General features: G+C 43.3%; 1 protein-coding gene across 40 annotated transcripts in view; it reads right to left on the reverse strand.

The window, feature by feature from the left end:
- Syne1 (spectrin repeat containing nuclear envelope protein 1) overlaps positions 1 to 23,216 on the reverse strand; it is a 477,397-nt gene that overhangs the window by 154,300 nt on the left and 299,881 nt on the right. For 36 of the 40 annotated variants that reach the window (XM_087580487.1, XM_087580698.1, XM_087580506.1 and 33 more), the window contains 11 exons: positions 21,859 to 22,118; positions 18,881 to 19,046; positions 18,397 to 18,549; positions 14,840 to 14,992; positions 14,155 to 14,337; positions 12,715 to 12,852; positions 9,538 to 9,723; positions 9,264 to 9,386; positions 8,248 to 8,430; positions 6,011 to 6,154; positions 133 to 327 (listed from right to left, as the gene is read on the reverse strand). In XM_087580487.1, coding sequence (XP_087436613.1) covers positions 133 to 327; positions 6,011 to 6,154; positions 8,248 to 8,430; positions 9,264 to 9,386; positions 9,538 to 9,723; positions 12,715 to 12,852; positions 14,155 to 14,337; positions 14,840 to 14,992; positions 18,397 to 18,549; positions 18,881 to 19,046; positions 21,859 to 22,118 — 1,884 coding nt within the window. 40 annotated transcript variants of the gene reach the window in all.

The following is a 23,216-nucleotide window of genomic DNA, read 5'->3' on the forward strand; positions in this document are numbered from 1 at the left end:
AGGCTCCTACATTAGAATCTATAAGCTGTAAAGATTGTTTCTAACGAAGCATGGCTACGGCTCCTGGGCCACCACCAGGCAAGCTCCAGCCTAAAGAGCAAAGCTAGCTGGAGTGTCAGGCTTGATTCTTACCATGACCACGGAGGGGTGGGCAGAAGGCGTGGGGAGGAGCTCGGGGTCCACATCTTCGGTCCCTTCCGCCAGTCCCTCGACCTCGGTCACGGTCAGCAGCATAGTAGCGTGCTTGGCTTTCATCGTCAGCATCTTGCATTTGGAATTCAAAGAGGCAATTTGCTCCTGGTAGCCCTTGATTTTCTGCGCCAGCTCCTGAGGAAACATTTTCCCACTGTGTGTCAGCGCAGCATCAGAAGGAAACAGTAGTGGCGTTCATCTTCCTGCCGCCCAGAGCCAATGAGAGGCGGAGCCGAGCCCTGCGCCGAGCAGAGGCGGTCTGCAGCTGCTGGCTGCTGCACCTCCAGCCTAGCCGAGCCAGACCACAGCGCAGCCCAGCCCAGCCCAGACACTGAGCCCCAGGCAAGCTTGCACTGGGAATATGGGGCGTACAGATTGGCTCTGAGCCCTGACAGGTGACCCTTAAGCTATTATGAACTTCCAGTATGAGGTGCTGGCAACTTTCTCCAAAATACCTTGAAGTCTCTGAAATTTACCAGATGGTTCATGCCATGGAAATTAGGTCATGTGATGACTAACGCAAAAAAAAAAAAAAAAAAAAAAAAAGCAGTGCTCAGCTCTACTAACTATGTCCAAGAGGTGGCAGTCACTTAGTAAGTCACTTAGGCAGGCACAAAGCAAACTGCTGGTTCCTGTGACCAAGACCTTTGTTTTTCTATAGAAAGTCAGAATAGCATGTATAAAATCTATGATACCTTAATCCTTAATTTGTATGACGACTGACCTCCTAAATATAACATCTATCCAGCCAATATTCTTTCATCATACACACCACACCTCAGATGTTACCTCGTATTTCAAAACAGAGCTCTGAATTGCTGCACAAGTGAATGCCTCATTTCATTTTGCTCTTGAAAAATAAAACCATTATCTTGAGACGTTAATTGAAACTTTTTGGGATGGCACACAGCTCCTAAAATGATTAACTACGAATCAGTTCTAGGAGTATGGCTATTCTAAATACTACCACTATACTTTCTTGCTTACATTAAAACAAAACCACCATAATTCTAAGATGTTGAAGCAATGTTTCCTCATATCTTTAACAGATTGGAATATATGTACTGAGATAGTAACATAAAGATGCAGAGCTGGAGAGATGGCTCAGTGGTTAAGGGCACTGACTGCTCTTCCAGGGGTCCTGAGTTCAATTCCCAGTAACCACACAGTAGCTCAGAACCATCTGTAATAGGATCTGATGCTTTCTTCTAGTATGTCTGAAGACAGCTACAGTGTACTCATATAAATAAAATAATATTTAAAAGAAAGATGCAGAGGTACCCTTCTTTCTTTTTACCTTTGAGACAAGCCTATTTGCTTGGTAAGCTGTCAGTTATGTGTATAAGACACTTTCTGTGAATAGGAATCAAGGTCCTAGAATAAAAGCTGCATTTGTCCTGAGGTGCCATAGGGTGGTTGATTAGGACTATGGCAGGATCAGGGACAAATTATCATAGACTGTCTCTAGCACCCTTAATACTTACTCATTACCCACCTCTGCCTGCCCTAACCTCATAGCTAGGTAAACCCTTTTGGGATGTGTTAAGTTCTCAAATCACATCTGAAGGTTCCTGGCTTCTCTGTAAGCCTCCTACCCAAGCTTCCCAATAAGGCACTTGGAATATATCCTGAATTAGGACTTTCTTTTGTTCTTTGTGTTCTATAGCTATAATAACATCATGAAGCCATTTCCTCTGGGTCACATGGCCCAGGACAGCCGTCTGAATCCATGTTTCTAGGCCATCATCATTCACACTTGGCACAAGAGTGGGCTCTCTGCTTTTCGAGGTGAGACATTGAAAATCAAATTCTTTGTTTTCCTTTTTCTTCTTGTGGGGTAGAGGGAATGGGTTCTTGTTTCCTTTGTTTTGAAAGGTAGAGTCTTGCTTTGTAGAATCTGGCCTTAAACTCAATCTTTGTTTCCATCCTACTGCTGGGATTACAGGCTACCACTAACACTTTTTAAATGACAGCACACACACACAGATACATAGAAAGACACACAGACACAGGCACACGCTTGTATACATACACATGCATGGACCCATGCACCAGGCTATTACTGCTATTACTGTTTGCTGCATGGCTTCTGCCCTCCCACTTGAAATGAACAAGCGGTAACAGTCCAGCAGAATCCAGCCGGCAGCTTGTCATCTAGATGAATGTTCATACCAAGGATTACAAAAAAAAAAAAAAAAAAAAAAAAAAAAAAAAAAAAAAAAAAACCCAAAAAACAAAAATCCAGAAGTCCAATTTACACTCTTGTGGCTGAAAATATTAATTAAATCTAAGGGAGTTTTATTTGTTTGCTTGCTTGTTCGTTTAAGGTGCTTTGCCTTTAACAGTGAAACTGAGGGATCTCATGAAGTTCACAGAGTAGCCTTTGCTTACCCTGTGGCCACAGACAGTTGACAATTCCCCCTGGACCCTCCACAGGCACACTCATGCTGATAGGAAATGTCCTTCTCCAAGATGACAGTCTCAACGTTAGCATGTATACAAGTCATCTGTGATCTTTGTTAAAAGCACGGCTCTGATGACCATGGCCAGGACTTTCACCTACTTGGTTTAACAGAATCTACCCTTTATTGTCAGCCTATATGGTAACAGCTTTCTCCTGTGAAAGCTGCCTGCCTCTCATGACTAAAGCAAATCCAGTGGCTAAAATGGAACTCAGTGGGTTCATCAGTTATCCCTTCTCAGAAAAAAAAAAAAATAGGCATGCATATTCTAATTTGGGCTAGATATTTCTACCAATGAGCACAACAGTGGGCATGTCTGGGCCAATGTCCCGCCCTGGGCAGCCTTCTGTCCTCAGGAGCAAGGCTTTTATGTCCACTGGAAAGCTAAGAGCACGGGGTGTTCTTTCCTAGGCCTTCAAAGTAGCTGGGTTCTGTTTCTGTTTTTTCCAAATGAAATGTACCTTTTGAAGTGTTTTTTAAAAAATAAAATAAGCACACCCCTTTAAAGAGTGTACCTGTATCACACTCTCAAAACTGAAATTCAGCAAGAATAGTCAGAAAATACAGGAAACAACCCGCATCCCGGCTTTCTGTTACTGTCACTTCCCTTCCTATGTTTTTCCTTTTCCCACATGACCTTCGTGTGTGTCTACATTGTCATTTCTCTGGAACATCTTCTAAGCTACAGGATGAAGCCAACAAACAGATGAAAACAGGGAGACAGGATCTGAAGGAGAACCCATGACAGGGTGAGGCAGGTCACTGAGTCTCCCAGTGATTCTGCAAGAGGTAGTTCTGAACCCTTGCCTTAAAACCGCTTCCTCTTTTATTATGATGTCACACATGAGTCTGTTACAGTGTAAAAAATTATCAATATTTGGGCCCCAAATATTGAATTGACTAGTGTGCTATATTTGAGAGCTCAGGAGGTCAGTTTTTTAAATTTATTTACTTATTATATATAAGTACACTATAGCTGTCTTCAGACACACCAGAAGAGGACATCAGATCTCATTACAGATGGTTGTGAGCCACCATGTGGTTGCTGGGATTTGGACTCAGGACCTCTGGAAGAGCAGTCAATGCTCTTAACCACTGAGCCACCTCTCCAGCCCAAGAGGTCATTTTTGAAGGTAGCTGGTCTGTCTGTCTTCTTTCCTTCCTTCCTCAGTATAGGTTGGCTGTGAGAACCTTCTCCTGTAATCTCAGCCATTGGAAGGTTGAGACAGAAGAATAGGGAGTTCAAGGCTAGCCTGGGCTTTATAGTGAGATCTGGCCCCCCAACCCCCAAAATGCAATCCTCTTGAGGTTGAACAGGGGAGATGTAAATATTTCCCATTATTTTTAAAACATAAGCTTTACTGATAGCTAATGCTAACCAAGACAAGTTGCAAAAAATATCTTGGGTCGTAATGAAAAGTTATGGAAGACATTGTTTACTTATATGTGGAAAGCAGACATGACATTTTCCACACTTCAAGGGAACATCTCAATCTCTGAGAAGCTTACGACCACATCAGGGCCAGGAAGATTGATCCTTAGGATAAAGGTAAAAAATCAGATAGAAAGTAAAACTTAATGTCTGTCCTTGGCATAAAGGACTAAATAATCCTAAGTCACCTACCACAACGTATGAAGCTATGCGTCAGCCCCCGAAGAAGAGTGAGTTGACCTAATAGGAAATGACAGGCCAGGGACAGAAGTTTGCTGCTGAATACCACTGGGTCTTGTCACTCTGGAGCTGTGAGACCTCATGAGACCCAGGAAGATGCAAGGAATGTCTGGTGATGCAGAGATGAGGAAGAGACACCTTTGAGGCAAAGAACCTCTCATAATTCTTGACCTCAGTGAAAGGGCCTAAGCAGTAGACAGGTGGAAGTGATTTTCCCTTCAACATGAAGCCACCCTTTGTAAGAAGGCCACCACCACCATAAAACACTGGACATGGTGTTTCTTACAAGACCTTAGAAATCAAGAATTAGACTATTTTCATGAGCTAGTTTTATGCACCGTAGATATAGTGTTTTATGCACTCTGTTTTATGCACTGATCTGTTTCCGTGCATGGGACACCCAATGAGACATGTCATTAACAACACACAGAGGCTGCCAAATACAGGGGAGTACCTTTACTGAGTCAGCAAAAAAATCACTTGAAAATGCAGAAACATCTGAAGTGCTGTGTGTTGAAATAATTTTTATTCGCTTGATATAATTATCATCTTGGAGGCTTACTGCCCGTCTCTGCTAAACTAGGCCTAGTCCTGGAAGCTTTTAGCCTCCCTACAATCTAATCTAGGCCTAGAATGTTCTCAGTCTCTGAGACTTGCTACAATAACCTCACCATTTCTTGTGTTTTCTGAACTCTTGATGCTGGTTCAACTCAGATGGTTGTGGCTCAAACTCCTCTCCCAGCTGACTTATTCACTCTTGCTTTTTCTCTTGGCCTTTGAATTACTCTGCTTTACCACAAATTAACTCTAGCAATCTTTTCTAATCTTCTGGCTCCTTCTCGTTCTCTGACTCATTCTGTCTTACCTGTGTCTAGTTTGTTCTCTCTTCAATCTGTCTCTGTAAAACTCTCCTGGTAAAACTGCCTCCTTCTCCGTCTCTGTGCGGCTCTACTCCCCCCCTTGCCTCTCCTGCACTGCTCTCCATGAACTCTACTGTGTTCCTGCACTATACACTCTTCCTCCTGTACTGTCTCTCTCCTCTCCCTTAAGTAGCTTCCCTTTCCTCTCTCTTGAGAATTGGCCAGGTCCTATTCTGTCAAATCCTTCTCTGATTTGTCACTTTGTCTGCCACTCAATTAGATACTTTCAAACTTGGGCACTTCCTCTTACAAACAAAATTGTTTGCCTTCATTGTTTAGGATTAAGGGTGAGTACTAAGGATGGGTCTATATCCCAGTCAGAGGGATTAAAGGTGTGTGCTAAAGACTGAGCCACACCCTAACTAGAAACAGATTCAAACACCTGTAACAGCTGTGCAAGACTCAAGCAGATCCCCCACAGGACTGGGAATACTTCTCTTCCAGTCACTAAACCTGTAGTTTTAACCTGTGGGTCTCTGCCACTTTGAGAGTCCCGGGACCCTTTCCCAGGGGTTACCAAGACCATCTATAACGACGGATGTTTATGTCATGGTTTGTAACAGCACACACTTACATCATGATTCATAACAGTAGCAAAATGACAGTTATGAAGTAGCAGTGGAAACAATCTTATGCTTGGGGTCCCCACAACACAAGAGGGACTCCATTAAAGTGTCACAGCATTAGGAAGGTTGAAAAGCACTGCTTGAATGAAACCACTTTCCAGTGGTCAGTGTCTGGCTCTGCCCACCCTTCTGTCTCACCTCATGCCGAGAGATCTGCGCCTGCAGCTCCTGAATGTTACCGGTGGCCACGGGTTTGTCCTCGATCTCTCTGTGAGCTGCTTCTATCAGCTGCTGGAGATGCTTCATTTCTTGTCCGTACTGTTCGTACTGCACCACGGCCTCCTTTGGGAGGGAAAATGAGAATATGTTTCTTCTGTCAGTTACCAGGTGGCTTTCCCACTAATGCTACCTTCTGTTTCCCTACGTCCAGGAAGTCAAAAAGAGATGGGTAAAGTCCTTCACTCAGATGGTGCAAATTAACAACTTTCACTTAGAGGCATCCACTTTATCTTTTTGAAATATTATAACAGAATGACTAATGAGATCAAAATAGGTGAGCAGTTAGTACTCTCTCTGCTCTGCTGACTTAGACTGCCCTGAGGATGAGCTGGCAGGACAAAAGGCTTCCCTCATCCCTCTTTACGAGAGATACTGACTGATGGGTTGGGCAAATACCTCAGTTGGCAAAGCACCTATCACACACGATTAAGGATCTGAATTCAAATCCCAAATATCAAAGCAAAGAGCTACATCTATAACCAGCACTGAGAGGTGAGGGATCAGGGACAAGGGGGTTCCCTAGAGGTTAAGAGATCCACTAGTTCTGGGTCCAATAGAAGACTCTGTCTCAAAAACTAAAGTAGAGGGCAATGGAGGAAGACATGTACTGTTGACCTCGGCCTTCATGTACATGTACGTGAACCATGCATTGTGGTGGATCCTCTGCCCAGGGAATGACACTGTTGGGAGGTGTGGCCTTGTTGGAGTAGGCGTGATCTTGTTGGAGGATGTATGTCACTGTGGAGGTGGGCTTTGGGACCCACATGGGATACAGTCTTCTCCAGTTTGCCTTCAGAACAACATGTAGAACTCTCAGCTCCTCCAGCCCCACATCTGCCTGCCATGCTCCAAGCCTTGATGATAATGGACTGAACCTCTGACCCTGTAAGCCAGGCCCAATTAAATGCTATCCTTTATAACAGTTGCCTTAGTCGTGGTGTCTCTTAGCAGTACAAATTTAACTAAGGCACATGCACATACCTATACTGTCCTGTAATACACCACACACAGAAATGCAAAGCAAAATTCAAAACAATGCTGAATAACAAGACACCAGCCAAGAGTTCCCTCCCAGGTAATACTAATTAAGCATGGCCCACAGCCTCGGAGCTCTGATGTCTAACAGATTACAAGGTAGTGAATGATCAAAGCTGGTTGGTCAAATGAGCGCTCATGGTTTTAATGAGATGTAACTAATCATAAAGAAGGGGAATGCTTCTTAAAGGGGGAGATATAGTAAGTAGCATCATTTCTTCGTGGAATGATTTTTCTCTTCTTACCTCAAAAGATTAAGAGCTGTGCTTAGATGTCCTTCTTAGGCCAGAAAATATACAAATTGGATGAAATATGAAGGCTGTTGTGTGATATAAGAATAGCAAGCCCATTGTCTCTCCAGCTCTCTTATGGCAGGTTTTGGGTCTGAGAGCTGTGGGACAGCCCCTGTCAGACCCTCCTGGGTCCCCTGCAGTATTTGACACCTGCTGAGCCCTGCTGATGCACGTAGAAGCCTTTTTGTTCCTAACAAAGGAATGTCCTGTCCTGGTAGTGACACATGTGGGCATACACCTGGGTGATGGTCCATTCATCCCTGTCTTTTGTTCTTAGTCTTTGTTCCTGGGACTTAGACTGGTCTTCCTGGATTTCTCCCCAGTAAATTTGGGACACCTGTTTGGTCTTTTGTTTCTGAAGCCTTAAGCTAGGTTTTCCCACTGTGCTTCCTGGAATTTTCCACCTGGTGAACTTGAGATATATATTCGGTGAATAAAGCTACAGATTTTGCATTCTTATGATATGAAAAAAAAAAAAAAGAATAGCAAGCCCATAGCACCAGGCTCTAGATTCTTTTCAGGTACACATATGGCCACATGCAAAATTAATATATATGAGTTCATTCATTTTTTAAAAAAATCATTGCCAAAAGATAATTTTCATTAAAAGGTAATTTTTAGAGCTCTTTCCCCAGTCCTGTGTGGATGATCCACACAGAGTCTTAATCTCTTGATTTTATATAACTACAACAGACTGTCAAATTTAGCACTCTGGCTGTTTTGATGGTTGGGCCCACACAATGCTAAGAAAAGCAGCCCATGAGTCATGGGCTCCTGCTGTGCCAGCGTGGGCCCCGCTGGCTGAACTCGCTGCGCAGTTGCACCTGCCTGCATGATGTTGTATTGCTGGATGGCCGTGTGCTGCAGCTGACTGGCTTCCTCTTGCAGCCGCAGGGCAGCGTGGCACAGAGGCAAGCCGGTGACCACATCCTCAGGGATCCGGAGAGCACTCTGGCAGAGTTGTACGGCTTGAACCTTTGGCTTCAGTGACTCCATCTCAGACAGTAGATGCTGAAAGGGGCCATGTCATAGTTTAAGCCCTTAGTAATTTTAAGTATTACGTAAACAAAGGCATTTCCTGGATTGTAGTTACTAGGTCAGTGTGGGTCAAGGTGGTTTGTAAGGAAGATACGTTCTAGACAATGAACCCATGCTAAGACTTAGCTTAGAAAACCAGGCTTAGAAAACATTTTTCTTGCTGTTATTTTTAAATACAGACCCCCTACTTTATCCTAAAGTATTACATGTGCATGTATGAGTTCATGTGTGTGGATAAATGCACATGTGACTTTGGTTTCTTATTGCCAGGTACATAATGAGGATTGTACATACATGTCTGTATATGTAAGGAGGTCAGGGGACAGAAAACTCACCTACCATTATTCAATAACCAGTTGCATTTTTTTTTTTTTGGTTCTTTTTTTCGGAGCTGGGGACTGAACCCAGGGCCTTGTGCTTCCTAGGCAAGTGCTCTACCACTGAGCTAAATCCCCAACCCCACCAGTTGCATTTTTTAATGTTAAGACATGATATCTTGCTGGCCCAGAGCTTGCCAAGTAGGGTAGGCTAGGTAGCCAGTAAGTCCCAGAGATCCACCAATTTCTTCTCCCCGCACTGACATTTTAAGCACGTGCCATCCTGGCTAGTTTTGTTGTTTTCTGACACAGGATCTCACTGTATAGGTCTTGCTGGCCTTATGTAGACCTGGGTGGCCTCTTCTGCCTACCGTTCCCTCCTAAATCCTAGGATTGGCTGCGAATCTCAGGATTCGATCCCGTGGTTGTAAAGCAACAGCTTAGATGACAGAGCCATTCCCCAGTCCTTCCGAAATTTCTTTTGCTTACCTGCCGATGGGACAGCTGCTCCTTGAGACTAAGGCGCCCTACTTCTGGAGAAGTCAGAATTGTCTGGGCTTGTTCCAAAGCCACCTGCAAGTTTCTCAGCTCTCCTTCAAACTTCTTCATGTCCTGGAGAACAAACCCTAGTGAACATCAGTGCATTTAAAGTTCAAAGTCATAGCTAAGAACTACATCATATTCAAGAAACTGTCATGGATGAACACTGTCTCTCTGGGACAGCATGCCATGTTTTTTGTTTGTTTGTTTTGTTTTGTTTTACCTTGGCTGCATCTTGGAGGCTCTGCAAACGAACTCTGATCGCCTGCCGTAACTCCTCCGTCTCCCGTCCTAACTGTGTCACTTGCTGTGACAGCTTTCCTGTGCAGTACACATTGGCAAGGTATTGCACTTTTTCAGCCATTGTTTCCAGGTCACTGTCAATTTCTTCAGATTCTTCTAGCAGCGTCTAGAGTGAAGTGTTCATATTTGTGAAACTGATATGTAGGCAGGGACCAGGACGGCGGGAGGCAGCATATATAGATTTGTATAGAGAAGTATAAAGGCACAACAGACTAGGAAAAGATCAAGAAGAACTATGAGCATGGTACGATGTTTGGCCATCTCATCCCTATGAGCCCACTTATAGGCTATACATTGATATCGTCATTATATAGGCAACAAAGTAAAATCCAGGCCCCTTAAAAGTTTGCCAAGGCCCCTTGTTCATAAGTATGGGACTCAAGGATTCATGCTCACACCCAGGCTGCCTCCCCATGTGGCAGGACATAGAGATATCAGGCAGCGGCTGCGATGCTTGAGCACACTGTGTGTGTCTTACTCACATCTCTGGGCCTGCCTTTTCCCACATTTGCACTAAAGAAGACCTAGTCAGCTCTTGGGTTGTACAACTAAGATCTGAGCACTGTAAGGCGCAAAGAGAAGCACAGGTATTGCAACTTGTTCAAAGTAAGACAAGGAGGAGCAGGCGATGCTGAGCTGAGAGTTGCCTTCATCGCTCTGCCCATACTGCTTGCTGGGACTAATAGCAGTAGGACAAACAGACAACACACATATACAAACACATGCATCTGCATATGGAGAAGAAAATGAAAGGGCAGCCAATGATGTAAGGGGTGATGCAACCCAGATGTGGGACAACTTGTTGGTAAGTTAGATAAGGGTCCTACGGGATACGAGAAAGATATCGGCACATTAGCAGATAAGGAGGAAAGGAAAGACACTTCATACTGAGAAGACAGTGCATGCAGGGCACAGAGGGTGGGCAGCACAGAATATGCAGTTTGGGAGAAAGATGATGAATATAAAAAATAGCGGGTGTGTCGCTCTATTTGTTAGATTATTTTCAGATAAGAAAGGCAATTTTTTTCATAGTGAAAATATATATGTGGAAAATATTATATCATGTCCTAGGCAGGGTTGTCCAAACTCGTGACACTGACACATGCTGTCACTGATAAATATGAATGTAGACTGTAGGCTATAGATTGTATATGTCTGGAAGGAAAACTGGAAGAAGTTATTGCTAGTACATATAGGTGTTTTTAGGCAGTTAAGAGCATAATGTGTCTCCTGCTTTCATTGAACGGTAGAACATATGGATTTTCTTATACTGCGTTTGTTGGAGGACAGCTTTGCCTCCTGGTGGGACACGTGGGAACCCCTCTAAGATGAGTTCCCTGCTGGACTTGAGAGCACATAAGCTGAGTGGCCTAAGGTCGCTTGCTTTGGCTAAGGATTCAATCAATCCACCCAGTTGCCCATGCCTTGAACACTAATCAACCACACGTAGGACTGTCTGATCCAGACTGTGCTATCTCTCTAGTATATCCCTTGTCATCCATCTTCAATGAGAGGCCTGTCCTTTTCTGCTGCCTCTCTCTCTTGCTCTCTCCTTCCCTCCCTTCCTCCCTCCCTCCTTCTTCACCTCGCTCACACAAACACAGATAAATAAATAATAAAATCCCACTATTGTTATGAATATAACATTAAATATTTTCTCCATTTTGGATTACAGCCTCAGTTAAGGAATCGAACAGGAAGGAAAATGAATAGGAAGTAAAACGCCAGCATTGCTTTTCAAATGATTTTACTGAATTACCAGAAGTTTTATTTTTAAAAGTGGTATTATTTGATAGTTAAAATTCCCTTATCTTTACTGTTCTTAGAACTGCATCTTTAGACTCCTGGAAGTTAGTTGAATTTCCACTGGTCACCAGCTAGTTTGTAAAGGAAGTCTAGTCTGTTGGCATCTAAGCACATTACACAGCAAATGACTCCAACTCTCTGAGAGGTACAGATATCTGTATCTGGGAGGAGAGTACGTGACTGGGAAGAGGAGGGAGATAATAGGGACTGGAATTTGAGCTGTGGAGACATTCCAGGAGGAAACAATATCCAGAACCACCTCAGGGAGAAGGATTCAAAACTAAATCCTATGGGAAAATACAAACTGCCTAACCTAAGTAACCTAAATAAAAGCCAGCCTGTATTTTGTGGCAAGATGTGTTAGAAATGTGCATTTTAAGTCAACTACAACTTCCTAAAAAGATGAAATAATTTCCGGAGAGTGTGACCAAAAGAAAAGAAACATTTTTGTCTAAGTTCAGAGGAAATGAAGTAATGCATCCTCCGGGGTGTGGATATAGGATCCACTCTCGGCTGCTCTGACCTTCTGAGTAAGCCACATGACTCAGTCCTGGCTGTGGCCCAGAGGAAGCAGGCCCTGCCCGGAGCACCAGCATGTACCACAGACGTGCTGGACGTTCGTTCCCAGGCAACCAACATTAATATGGGCATTCCCATATTATAGGTGAGAAGGCAGAACTGAGAGACATGGTATTTTGTTCCCAGTCATATGGTACCAGTTGGTTGAGTTTGTTTGTCCCTCCTCCTTCCAGGTGTGATGCCTCTAATCTCTCCATGCTTCCTTGTATCTTTTCCTGTGAGAGAACTCCCTGCATTTCCCAAGGAAGGTTCCACAGCAAAAGCAGCAGCAACAACACAAAGAGCACAGGTACTGCCACAGGGAGGGGAAGATTGCTTTCAGGCTCGGGGAAAGGGTGGTATAAAGAAAACAGAGGATACGTATCTGAACACAGTCTTGCTTGGACTCTCATTCTTAGCTACTTGTGGTCAGACCAGAAGAGTAAGTCTTCTTTTTCTTTCTTCTTAAATACATTTATTTATCGGGAGGAGAGCACATACACACCACCGTGCCCATGGAGGGGTCAGAGGACAACTTGTCTGTTCTCTCCACTACGTAGGACCAGGAATCAAACTCAGGTCACCAAGACTTGGTGATAACCACTTTGACCTACTGAGTCATCCGGACAGCCTCCAAGCATTCTTCTTATCTGGTATTTCACAAAATTTTGTGATAGTCTAACCCAGTCAGACTGACTTTTTACTCTTAACTTTTTTTTCCCTGGAAGTTTACCTGGTGCAAGATGTACTGTTCTCGGAGCTGGCTTGCCGAATTCCAAGCTATGTTTCCTTGGACTAAGACTTTAGCTTTCTCAATCCACTTCTGAATGGACTCGAGCATCTCACTGTACTCTTCCAAGTGGGATGATGCCTGAAAAAGTCATTACATCCAGTTGAATATAAACCCTGTCTCGTCAGTGGGAAATTCAACCCTATTCTGTGTCTTTGGGTACAACCATCCCAGAGGCCGGCACTTAACATCTGTGTTATTAAAGGGGACCCTGGAAAGTCACTTGCCTGTGGTAAATCCATCAAGGATTTCCTAGAGACTTCAGGGTAAAAATCCAAGGCCATGATGTGCTTGAGTTATTTCTCTTTCCTGGCTGTTCATTTCATCTTATTCTATTTACCCCTCTATCCTCTTTCCACGTTCCATTGAGTAAAGGCAAAAGCAAGACAGGGACTTCATCATAAGCTCTCAGCACCATAAGCACAACCACCAGTTCTTAAGTTGGGCACAGTAGGAAGTACAATGCCTATCTATTATCCAGTCCTTGGGGGATGGAGACAGGAGGATCTGGAGGTCAAGGTCCTCACTGGCTATTCTGAGGGAGTGCCAGGCCCGCTTAGGGTATATGAGAAAACAGAAAGGAAATGCTAACCTACTCATTTTAACTTTAACCTGATTGAAAGATTAATGCTTGGTAGAGTTGCAAAGACCCATCTACAATCAAAAATCAAGATGATGTAAATGGAGAGTTATGTAATCACTACCCCCCCTGCCCCTGCCCCACACACCACCACCCCACAAAGGAACAGCCTAGATAGGAAGAAGAGAACTCTAAAATTGTGATTAAGATGCCTGTGTAGCTCTCTCCAGTTGATGGCTTGTGGTATCGGATGGGGTAGGGGTGGGGAACTCAGTTTTTTTAAGGAGCTTGGTCACTGGGAGTTGGACCGTGTTGCTCCAACGAGTATATGGTCAATGTAAATTGGACTTGTTAGTCTGTCTGTTTGTTTGTTTTCTTCTTGTTTTTCTTCTTCTTCTTTGGGGGGAGGGGGTTAAAGGTTGAGGAGAGGACAGGGTAAACATGATAGAGCACATGGTGTGGAATTCAGAAATAATAAAAATATGTTGGAAAAATATTTGAATGTGTCCTAAATTGATTTTATAGAACTCATTTGTGGATGGGCATTTTAGTTTTACAATTACATCTCCAGTTTGCAAAGTCTAACAGCTAAACCTATTCATGTGAAACTGTCAGTCAAAGTATAATATAGTTTGTTATGAAATGGGTTTATATGTAAATCATAGAAACATTGTATAACAATAAGTTATAGCAAAACTTCATCCATCATTGCTAGCTCTGCCTTTTCATTTATTTACAGAAGAGAAATGCTTACAATGTCTGCCTTAAAGCACTCTGGTTATGTGCCTGGGGCACAGACATACCTGGTTGAGTTTGGACAGCCGGTTCTCAGCCTGCCTGATGGTTTGCTGGTAGAGTTCAGTCAACTTTCCTATCTTCTTGGCCAACGGCTTGCCCAGCTGACCATGCTGTTCAGAGAATGTCTGTACAGCAGTGTCTAGTTCCATTAACTTGGAATTGCAGCTGTCTAATTCTTCCCCCAGCATCTAAATGGTCATCAACACAAAATTGAAAACATTACAGTCGGTACTTTTCAGGGATTCTCTAAGACCAGAGGACATACTTTAGATTGTTTGTGTTAAAGGTAAGGTAAACAACCGTGTCACTGAGATTGGGTCAGAGAGCAGCAGAAGAGGGTGTGTTAAGCCTCCTATCCATGTTCCCATGAGAGGACTCGTTTTTCCTTTTGCCCTACCCAGTGCATATGAACTGTTTAGCTCATAGTCAGGGTACAAGCAAACAGGCTTGGCAAACCTTAAAATTTATAAATTGATAGTCCTAGATAATCATGAATCTCTACTATACATACATATGTGTCTATTAACATATTTCTATTACAATAGTAAATTACATGAATGGACTGGTGTTATTACCACTGGGTTCTAGTGGTTTGCTAAGAACCCCATGTAACCAGGTGACATGGATACAGCGGCAGTCTATCCTGCAGCCAGAGGTGCCCCTTGCTTTCCGTTCCTCCCTCCTCCTTACCTTCTGGTCAGCCTTAGCTTGAACTAGATTGTCGGTTTTGGCTTTCAGCTTTGTTAGAATGGTTGTGAGATCTTTGGCTACCTTCTGGATCTGGCAGCTGAATTCCTGGCTCATGGCCTTGCCCTGCTCAATTTCTTGTACCTTTTCTTGGATCTAGATGATCAAGGGAAACATGAAAACCAAAAGTTGAAGCCTGATGAGAGATATTAAAACTCTTAAACGATGCAGATTATTAGGTGGCGAGCACTGTTGACACCGATGGGCTTCATGAAAGTGGGTGGAGGGGTTGCAGAGTCGACTCAGGGTTCAAAAGCACGTGAGCAACTGCGAGGATCAGAATTTGGATCTCAGAATCTGGGTAATGAGTTGGGTGATCTGCGCCTGTCTGTAACCTCAGTTCCATGGGGCACAGGGACAAAAGGATTGCTGAGACTTCTGACTTCCATCCTCAAGGAGACAGCAAGGCCCCTGCATTCAGGAAGACCCCCTGCCTCAAAAGGACAGGTGGGGAGCAATAAAGGAGGATACTGGAAGCTTTTTTCTGGCCTCCATGTGTGCACAGGCACATGTATGCATGTGAATGCATGCATGCACACAAAGTGCACAAAGTTTGAGGCTGATTTACTCTCAGCAGCTTTGCGAATTGACTGTGCTCCTTCTGGTATTCCAGCGAGAAAAGAATCAATGTCTGTTCTCTGAGTCATTCATTAAATATTTACAGCTACTGGTTAGCGTTCCCCTGTAGGCAGCCGATCCTAGTTTGTCTACTCACTGATCCTGTGTCTGTGATACACAAACTCTTTCTGGCCTTCTGTTCTTGTCTCTCTGTCTCTCTCTCTCTCTGTCTCTCTGTCTCTCTCTCTCTCATTCTGTGTGTGTGTGTGTGTGTGTGTGTGTGTGTGCATGTGCATGCACATGTGCATGTGTGTGTGTAGAACAGCACACATGTAAAAGCCAGAGTACTGACTCTTGGGAGTCAGTTCTGTCCTTCCACCATGGGAGTTCTGGGAACTCGAACTGAACTTAGCAGCAAGTGCCTTTCCCTGCTGATCCTTCTCAACATCTCCTAAGATTTTTTTTTCTTCATGAAGTAGAAACCTCCCCACCAAAATACTCGCGGAGGTCTATGGATTGTTTTCAAGCACGTTTTTCAAAGTGTCTGATAGGGACACTGTTTTCTTAACTTTCAGTAAGATTCCGACCACATACCAACAGAGCAGGAAATGAATGCAATGAGAGAGAAGGCTCCAAAGATGATTGACAGTGTGGTTCGGTGGTAGAGTGCTTGTCCAACAGCATATGGGAAGCCATAGGTTTAGTCCCCAGCAATAACACAATACACAACACACACACACCCCACACCCCACAATACACACACACACACACACACACACACACACACACACACACAAAACAATGGGTTTGATTTGATTTATAGCAACATTCAAATACTGGGGAAAAAATAATCAGGAGTACATATGTACCTGGGTGTTGTGATACACACCTATAATCCTAACCCTCAGGAGTTCGAGGCAAAAAGTAAGGATTATGATTTTAAAGCCAAGCTAGGTTACAATAGTGAGCCTGTGTTATAAATAAATAAACGAATAAATAAATATATTATCGATATTTTTCTTTAGATACAAGAAAGAGCCTTTCAATCCGCAGAGAAGCAGCGTTATTTTAGTACTGACTTGGCCTGCATCATCTTGGCTTGAACACCATAATAACTATATTTGCACAGAATAACTCTCGTAAGCAAGTAAATAAAACATAAACAATTATTAAAAGTTCTTTAACTTTTTTTTTGTCTTGTGGTATTTTATTTTATTTTGTGCATCCTTGGCTGTACTCAAACTCACAGAGACCCGCCTGTCTCTCTGCCTCCTGGGCACTAGGATTAAAGGCTTGCGCCACCACAACCTGGCTAGATTTGACATTTTAAAAACGGATTCATTTTAACTTGCGTGAGTGTCCACGTGCACGTGTGGGGTCCAGAAGAGGGTGCCCAAACCCCTGAGTTATAGGTTGTGAGCCACTGATATGGGTGCTGGGAATGACTTGGGTCCTCTGCAAGGGCAGCAGGTGCTTTCCTTAACCACGGTGCCATTTCTCCAGTCCCCTAACTGACTTTTCAAAGGCCTTGACTCATTAACTTACCCTTCCTGACAGATCTTCCAATGTCCATGAAGCCAAGTTAAATATTTATCCAGTTAAATATTCAAAATAAAATAAAACAAACCAAAATAAAATAACAGGTATCATTGCCTTTGTTTCGTTTGAAATCATGGTGCTGGATTCGGATATGGTTTTCAAACACTTTGCCTCCACCAGAGATTCAAAAGTGCAGCACAGTTATGTGCATTTTGTGGTTTATGTTTTCTGAACCACAAAACATTGTAGATTAGTATATGTCTTTCCTTTGTATCATATAGAATGGTCTATAATTGAGCTTTAATGGCTCTCACAATCAGCCACCATGACTATTCTGAAAAAAACGCACTAGTCTTCTACACAGAGGCTACGTGATGCTGGGTTTTTCTTTTTGTTGTTGTTGTTGTTGTTGTTTGTTTGTTTTTTGGTTTGTTTTTTTTTTCATGAAAGAGCATCCTCTTCACAGGAGCAAGATCCAGGAGTTCCCTAGTGTCTACACCAGAAAGGTCTACACGTTCCTTGTTTCAAGGAATTTTCAAATCTGTACTCCTGAGTGCTGACTGTGGTGTTCCTTCAGTTGTTTTGTTTTAGTTTCTTGGTTTTTGGTGAGGGGCAGGGCAGAATGAAGCTCTTTCTTTAATGGCATGCATGCTAGTGACTGCCACATTCCTGGCTTCGTTTCCTTCCTCTGAGTGTCCCTTCCCGTCAATGTGTTCACCGACCCATCTCACATCTTGCTGAACTAAAATAACAGCTTGAAGAGGAATTACTCAATAGTAATATTGGGACATGTCATAGATTACTTTTTGACTGCTTAAGATATTGTTTAACATGAGTGGATGAAGCAGATCAATTCTATATCTTCACATATGCCTTGAACACCAGATTCCCAGTTATTTACTGATGTTTTGGGAAGATGGGGCTTAGCTAGAAGACATGGCTTCCTGCAGGTAGCACTTAAAAGTTCAGAGCCATCTCTTCTTATACCCCAAGTTTTCTGCTTTCTGGTCTCCAATATACAAGGAGTCCTGGCCACACATTCCTGCCATGGTCCCCACCTTGATGGGATGTCCTCCCTGAGTCCTAACAAACCCTTCTTTCCTGCCATGCTTCTGTGAGAAAACAGTGTACAGTGATGAGAAAAACAAACTATACTTCTTCATGGCATTACTGCTCAGAGCTGTGGTCATTCGAATGCTATTTGTTTTATAGTGATCCGTTATTTACCTTGCTTTCCTGGGAAATATTGTGCAAACCAAGATACATCTTATGGGACTAACTCTGGAAAGAATAGAAATCCGTCCTCAACGCCCCCCCCCCCCCCCCCCGCATCCTGGTCCATCTGACTCTCTCTCTCTCTCTCTCTCTCTCTCTCTCTCTCTCTCTCTCTCTCATAAGTTCACCTGATCATGGATCTTTAGGTCCAATGCAACTTCAGCTAGCTGGAGGGAGATTTCAGATGGTAAGATAGTGTAGAGACCCAGATATTTATTCTTTTGCTCTTCTGCGATTTTCTCAATGCTCTCTCGATGGCTGGTAGCTTCCGCTAGGAGGCTCTGAGGAAGGAAAGCAAGATAAGAAAATTCTAGATGCCTGATAAGGTACATAGTTTTTTATGGATCTAGAGATAAAGCTATTGAGTTTCCATTGTTACGGTTAAAGGTGAAATTACAGAAACATCTTACAGGGAAGTGAACTTCAGTATGTCCCCTTTCATCAGACAGATGATCTCATAGAGGAATAATATACATTATACTTTGCATACACCTTGCATACACCATGTGTATATAATACACACCTAAAAATTCTAATTCTCAATGAAATGCGTACAAGAGTAGCCAGAGCAAAGGCAATATTGTGACAAAGAGCAGGAAGAGAATCCGGTACCTTCAGTTCTTCTACTTGTGTGTCGACCTCTAGAGTCGGATTCCCTAGATAGTCCTTTGTTTCTTGAACCCAAGACTTCACAGAATTAATACAAGTCTCCACCGCTTCCCGTTCTTGGAGTTCCTGCTTCAGCAGCTTGCCATGGTTCTTCACTTTCTCCTGCATGCTTCAAAACACCAGAGGGAGAAAGCAGAAATGAAGCAGAAGGAGCACTCCTGAGCATGACACAGCTTTAGACGAGACATAGAAACAGGGAAAGCTAGCATGTTTGGGGCAGCTAAAGTTACTTCCTATTCTCTCGGATATTGCTTAGTGACACCAAGGTTCAGTTTAAGCATAACAGAAGAATTTACGTCACAGGAGGTGAATAATTTATTCCTGGAAATTTGAGAGTTGACGTTGTTCCCTTCCACTTAGGCTACTTATTTCTCTATGCAGGAAACATAGATTGCCAGATTCTTAACCTCATCTTTCCAATCTGTTTGAATAGTGCCGTGCCACCACCATCTGAAAGGAATGTGTCATTGGAATGTGTCATTGGAATGTGTATGGCTGTGAGAAGCCAGCCTTTAAAGAAAGAATCAAGCTTTGGACATGTCACCATGATTAATGTCAGTGTCATGACCGATCTGAATAAGTGGATTAAAAGGCTTTTTGATACATGATATGAGATTACTCTTATGTCATTATTAACTAAGTGGAGTGACTATAGATTTGTATAAGGTAATGTTATTTATTAGAGGAATTAAATTGTCTAAAGACATGCTTCCCTATGGCCCAAGAAGTGAATCAAGCCAGTTCTAGATCATCAAGAAGAACTTCCTCGTAGATTCACTAATCAATGAAGGAGCGGAACTGCCTGGATTTCTGTTATTGTTCTTCCTCCTAACCCCCCACGTCACCAGTGGGTGATACAGCTTTATCAAACTAACCTTTTAAATACTGCTCAGTTGTTGAAGGTCTTTGTCTAACCTGGGGACTTACCACATGGCCAGGCTGGCCCCAAACTCATGATCCTCCTGCCTCAGCCTCCTGGGTGTAGGATAAGATGTGTCAATGTACTTGGAGCTTCTTATCTATTGAGTACCCCGCACTCCCACATTTCTAAACTTTTTATATGTCATTCAAACTACTATGTCGTGCAAACCTACTTTGTCTACAGCTACAGAAAAGATACCTTCCTTCCTTGCCACCCACCCTGGACTGGTTGCCTCTGTTTAGAGTCCATTAGAGTCAGTGGTGGCTCATCTTTGTTGACCTGGGTTTTGAGTCACATGGGAAACACATTTATGGAGTTCATAAGGTTGTTTTCAGAGATGTTTAACTGAACATGGATGGCCTCTCCTGAACATGGGTGGCACCATCTCACAGGGTCCCAGAGTGAATTAAAAGGGAAACAAGGATCTCCCCACATCCTAATCGCTGCAGGTCTAGCAGCTTCTCAGCTGAAAGTTGGTTTTGGAAACTTGCAGTGCAGCAGGCAGACAGGCCTGACAGGAGCCATCGCATCCAGGCGGAGGGAATTGAATCTGGCTGATCTGCAAATTTCGTTGAAACAGTGACTGTGTCGAGATGATTAAAGAATTGAAAAGAAAGAAAGAAGACAAGAAAAAAAGAGGAACAAGAGAAAGCAAACGGATCACCACCGCTAAGCACTCTGTTTCCTGATCTGAACTCAATGAGCCCAGTAGCCTTGTGATCTACCATGCCTCCCTCCTGAGTTGGACTGTGTCCCCTCAGACCCTGAAGCAAAACAAACGTTTCCTTTCCTTAAGATGCCTTGGGTCAGAATAACAAGAAAAGTGACAAATTCTTGCAATTTTTGCAGTATTTTACTGAAAAGTTTCCTTTGGTCACCTATCAATTCTTCAAAATGCAAGAAGGTAAAATGATGAGTCTGTTTAGCTTGCCACTGTCTTCCTCTGTCTCTGTCCCTCTGACAGTTCTCTATCCCTCCCCCAAGCCCCTCTGTGTGTGTGTGTGCGCGCGCATGTGTGTGCGTGTGTGTGAGTGTGTGCGTGTAAGAGAGAGTGTGCGTGTGTATGTATGTGTGTGTCTGTATGTATGTGTGTATATGTATTTGTATGTGTGTATGTGTGTGTGTGTGTGGGTGTGAGAGTGTATGTGTGTGTATGTGAGAGTGTATGTGTGTGTGAGTGTGTGTGTGAGAGTGTGTATGTGTGAGAGTGTGTGTGACTGTGTGTGAGAGTGTGTGTATGTGTGTGTGTGAGTGTGTATGTGTGTGAGAGTGAGTGAGTGTGTGAGTGTGTGTGTGAGAATGTGTGTGTGAGCGAGTGTGTGTATGTGTGTGTGAGTGTGTGTGAGTGTGTATGTGTGTGAGAGTGAGAGAGTGTGTGTGTGAGTGTGTATGTGTGTGTGTATGTGTGTGTGAGTGTGTGTGAGTATGTGAGAGTGTGTATGTGTGAGAGTGTGTGTGTGTGTGTGTGTGTGTGTGTGTGTGTGTGTGTGTATGTGTGGTGTACGGAGGGGGATATGAGTATGCATGCATGTATATAGAGGCCAGAGATCAAACTTGGTGTAATTCATCAGGAGCTATCTGTGCTTTGTTTTGTTTTATTTTGTTTTGTTTTGTTTTGCTTTGTTTTGTTTTCTATGACGCAGTCTAAGCCGCCCCGCCCTCAAGCTGCAGAGATCTCTGTATCTCTGTCGCTGGCGTTATAAGCATGCGCTATCGTGTTCAGCTTCTTCCCTTTTGTTTTTAACCATGGGTGCTGAAGCTCAAACTTGGATCATCGTGTTTGTGGGATAGGTGCTTTGCCAACTGTGGGTACCCTCTCTCCTGGGTCTCCTGCATACTAGCTCTGTTATCAAATATGTACTTGTCTAACAAAGAAGGGAAGAGTTACTAAAACCCGGCCGTAGAAGCCGCGCGATGGAGTGCCCCCAATGCCCGAGCACCTCATATGTCCCCGAGTTAAGGCCCCTTGTAATAGTGAGCAAAGCAGGTGTGTAATTACTTGAGACACTGATCTTGCAGCGCAGTGATTTCCTGAAGGGTGGGCACCTCTTCCTTGGGGCCAGGGAGAGCTCCATCTTGCAGCATGCTTAGCGCTCGCTGCTGTAGCACACCCAGGGCCAGCTGCTGACGCTCCAGGTCCATCGCAAATGTGTCGTGACTTTCAAGGAGGGCTATGAGCTCTGCCTTTGAGGTCTTCTCTGTGGAAGTTCCAGGTAATCTACCTTGGAGTTGATTGATTATTTCAGTGTTTTCTTTGATCTAAGGGCAAACATACATCATATGAAAGTCAGAATTATACTGAAAAGAATGTGGCGAGCCCGCTAAGCGCTACACTTGACATTATTTAACCACGATGACATAAACTACAAACTTCAGAAGTGAAAACCAATGGAGATGCTGTCACTAACATGAAAGACCACTTCTCCCACCCTGGGTTAAAATTTTAATCCCCAAATCTTATCAAGACAGGCAGACTACAAGTGGCAGAGAAACTTTAAACGAACTGAACATATAAAACATTCACTTTTAAAATTGGCTTGAGTGTGTGTGTGTGTGTGTGTGTGTGTGTGTGTGTGTGTGTGTGACAAAGAAGACATGGCTAAAACACTAAATCTTACCTAAAGGCTGGAAAAAATTATACACATATTTGAGGAATGAACTAAATTCTTATTTTTACAACAAAGAAAAAATGATTTTGTACATTTTCCCAGAATAGATTAAAAACAAATTGGGCTTGCCCTGGCTTGCCTTCCTTTCAAAATTTCACTGCTTTAATTTTTTTTAAAAATGTATTTATATATTTATTTTAGAATATTTATTATTTATTATTTGTGCATGTAGGCATGCATGCGTGCACACACTTGAGAGGCAGGCACAGCTGTGCACATAACATACATGTAGATATCATGGGACAACCTTCGGGAGTGTGTTCTCCCACTTCACGTCTGAGGATGAAGCATTTAGCTGGCCCTTGGTTATTTTAAAAATAGCATACAAAAGCACCATTTCCCTATAAGATGTTCATACATACTTCATGTTGACTAAACCCATTCCTCCCAAATCCCCTTGCCGCCCTCCCTGGCTTTCTTCATCCTGATCCTTGTATGTATTCTTCACTCTCCTGTACTGGGTTTTTCTTCTGTCTGTCACATGCATATTACCCTCCGTCTGCCAATTGACCCTAACTTGGAACTAAACTGTACAATGCACAAAACATTCTGTTTCATCGTTTAGTTTTCATGAAATTGAAAGAGGAATGAGAGATTCAAAAGACTAATTTCGAGAGCGTAGCAGGTAGCTGTTTGCCTGGGAAATGCCCCATCCCTCTGCCCCCAGTCTATGGTTTTTGAATATCTG

Source organism: Rattus norvegicus, chromosome 1 (genome assembly GCF_021556685.1).
Source record: "Rattus norvegicus strain SHRSP/BbbUtx chromosome 1, alternate assembly SHRSP_T2T, whole genome shotgun sequence".
NCBI lineage: Eukaryota > Metazoa > Chordata > Mammalia > Rodentia > Muridae > Rattus > Rattus norvegicus.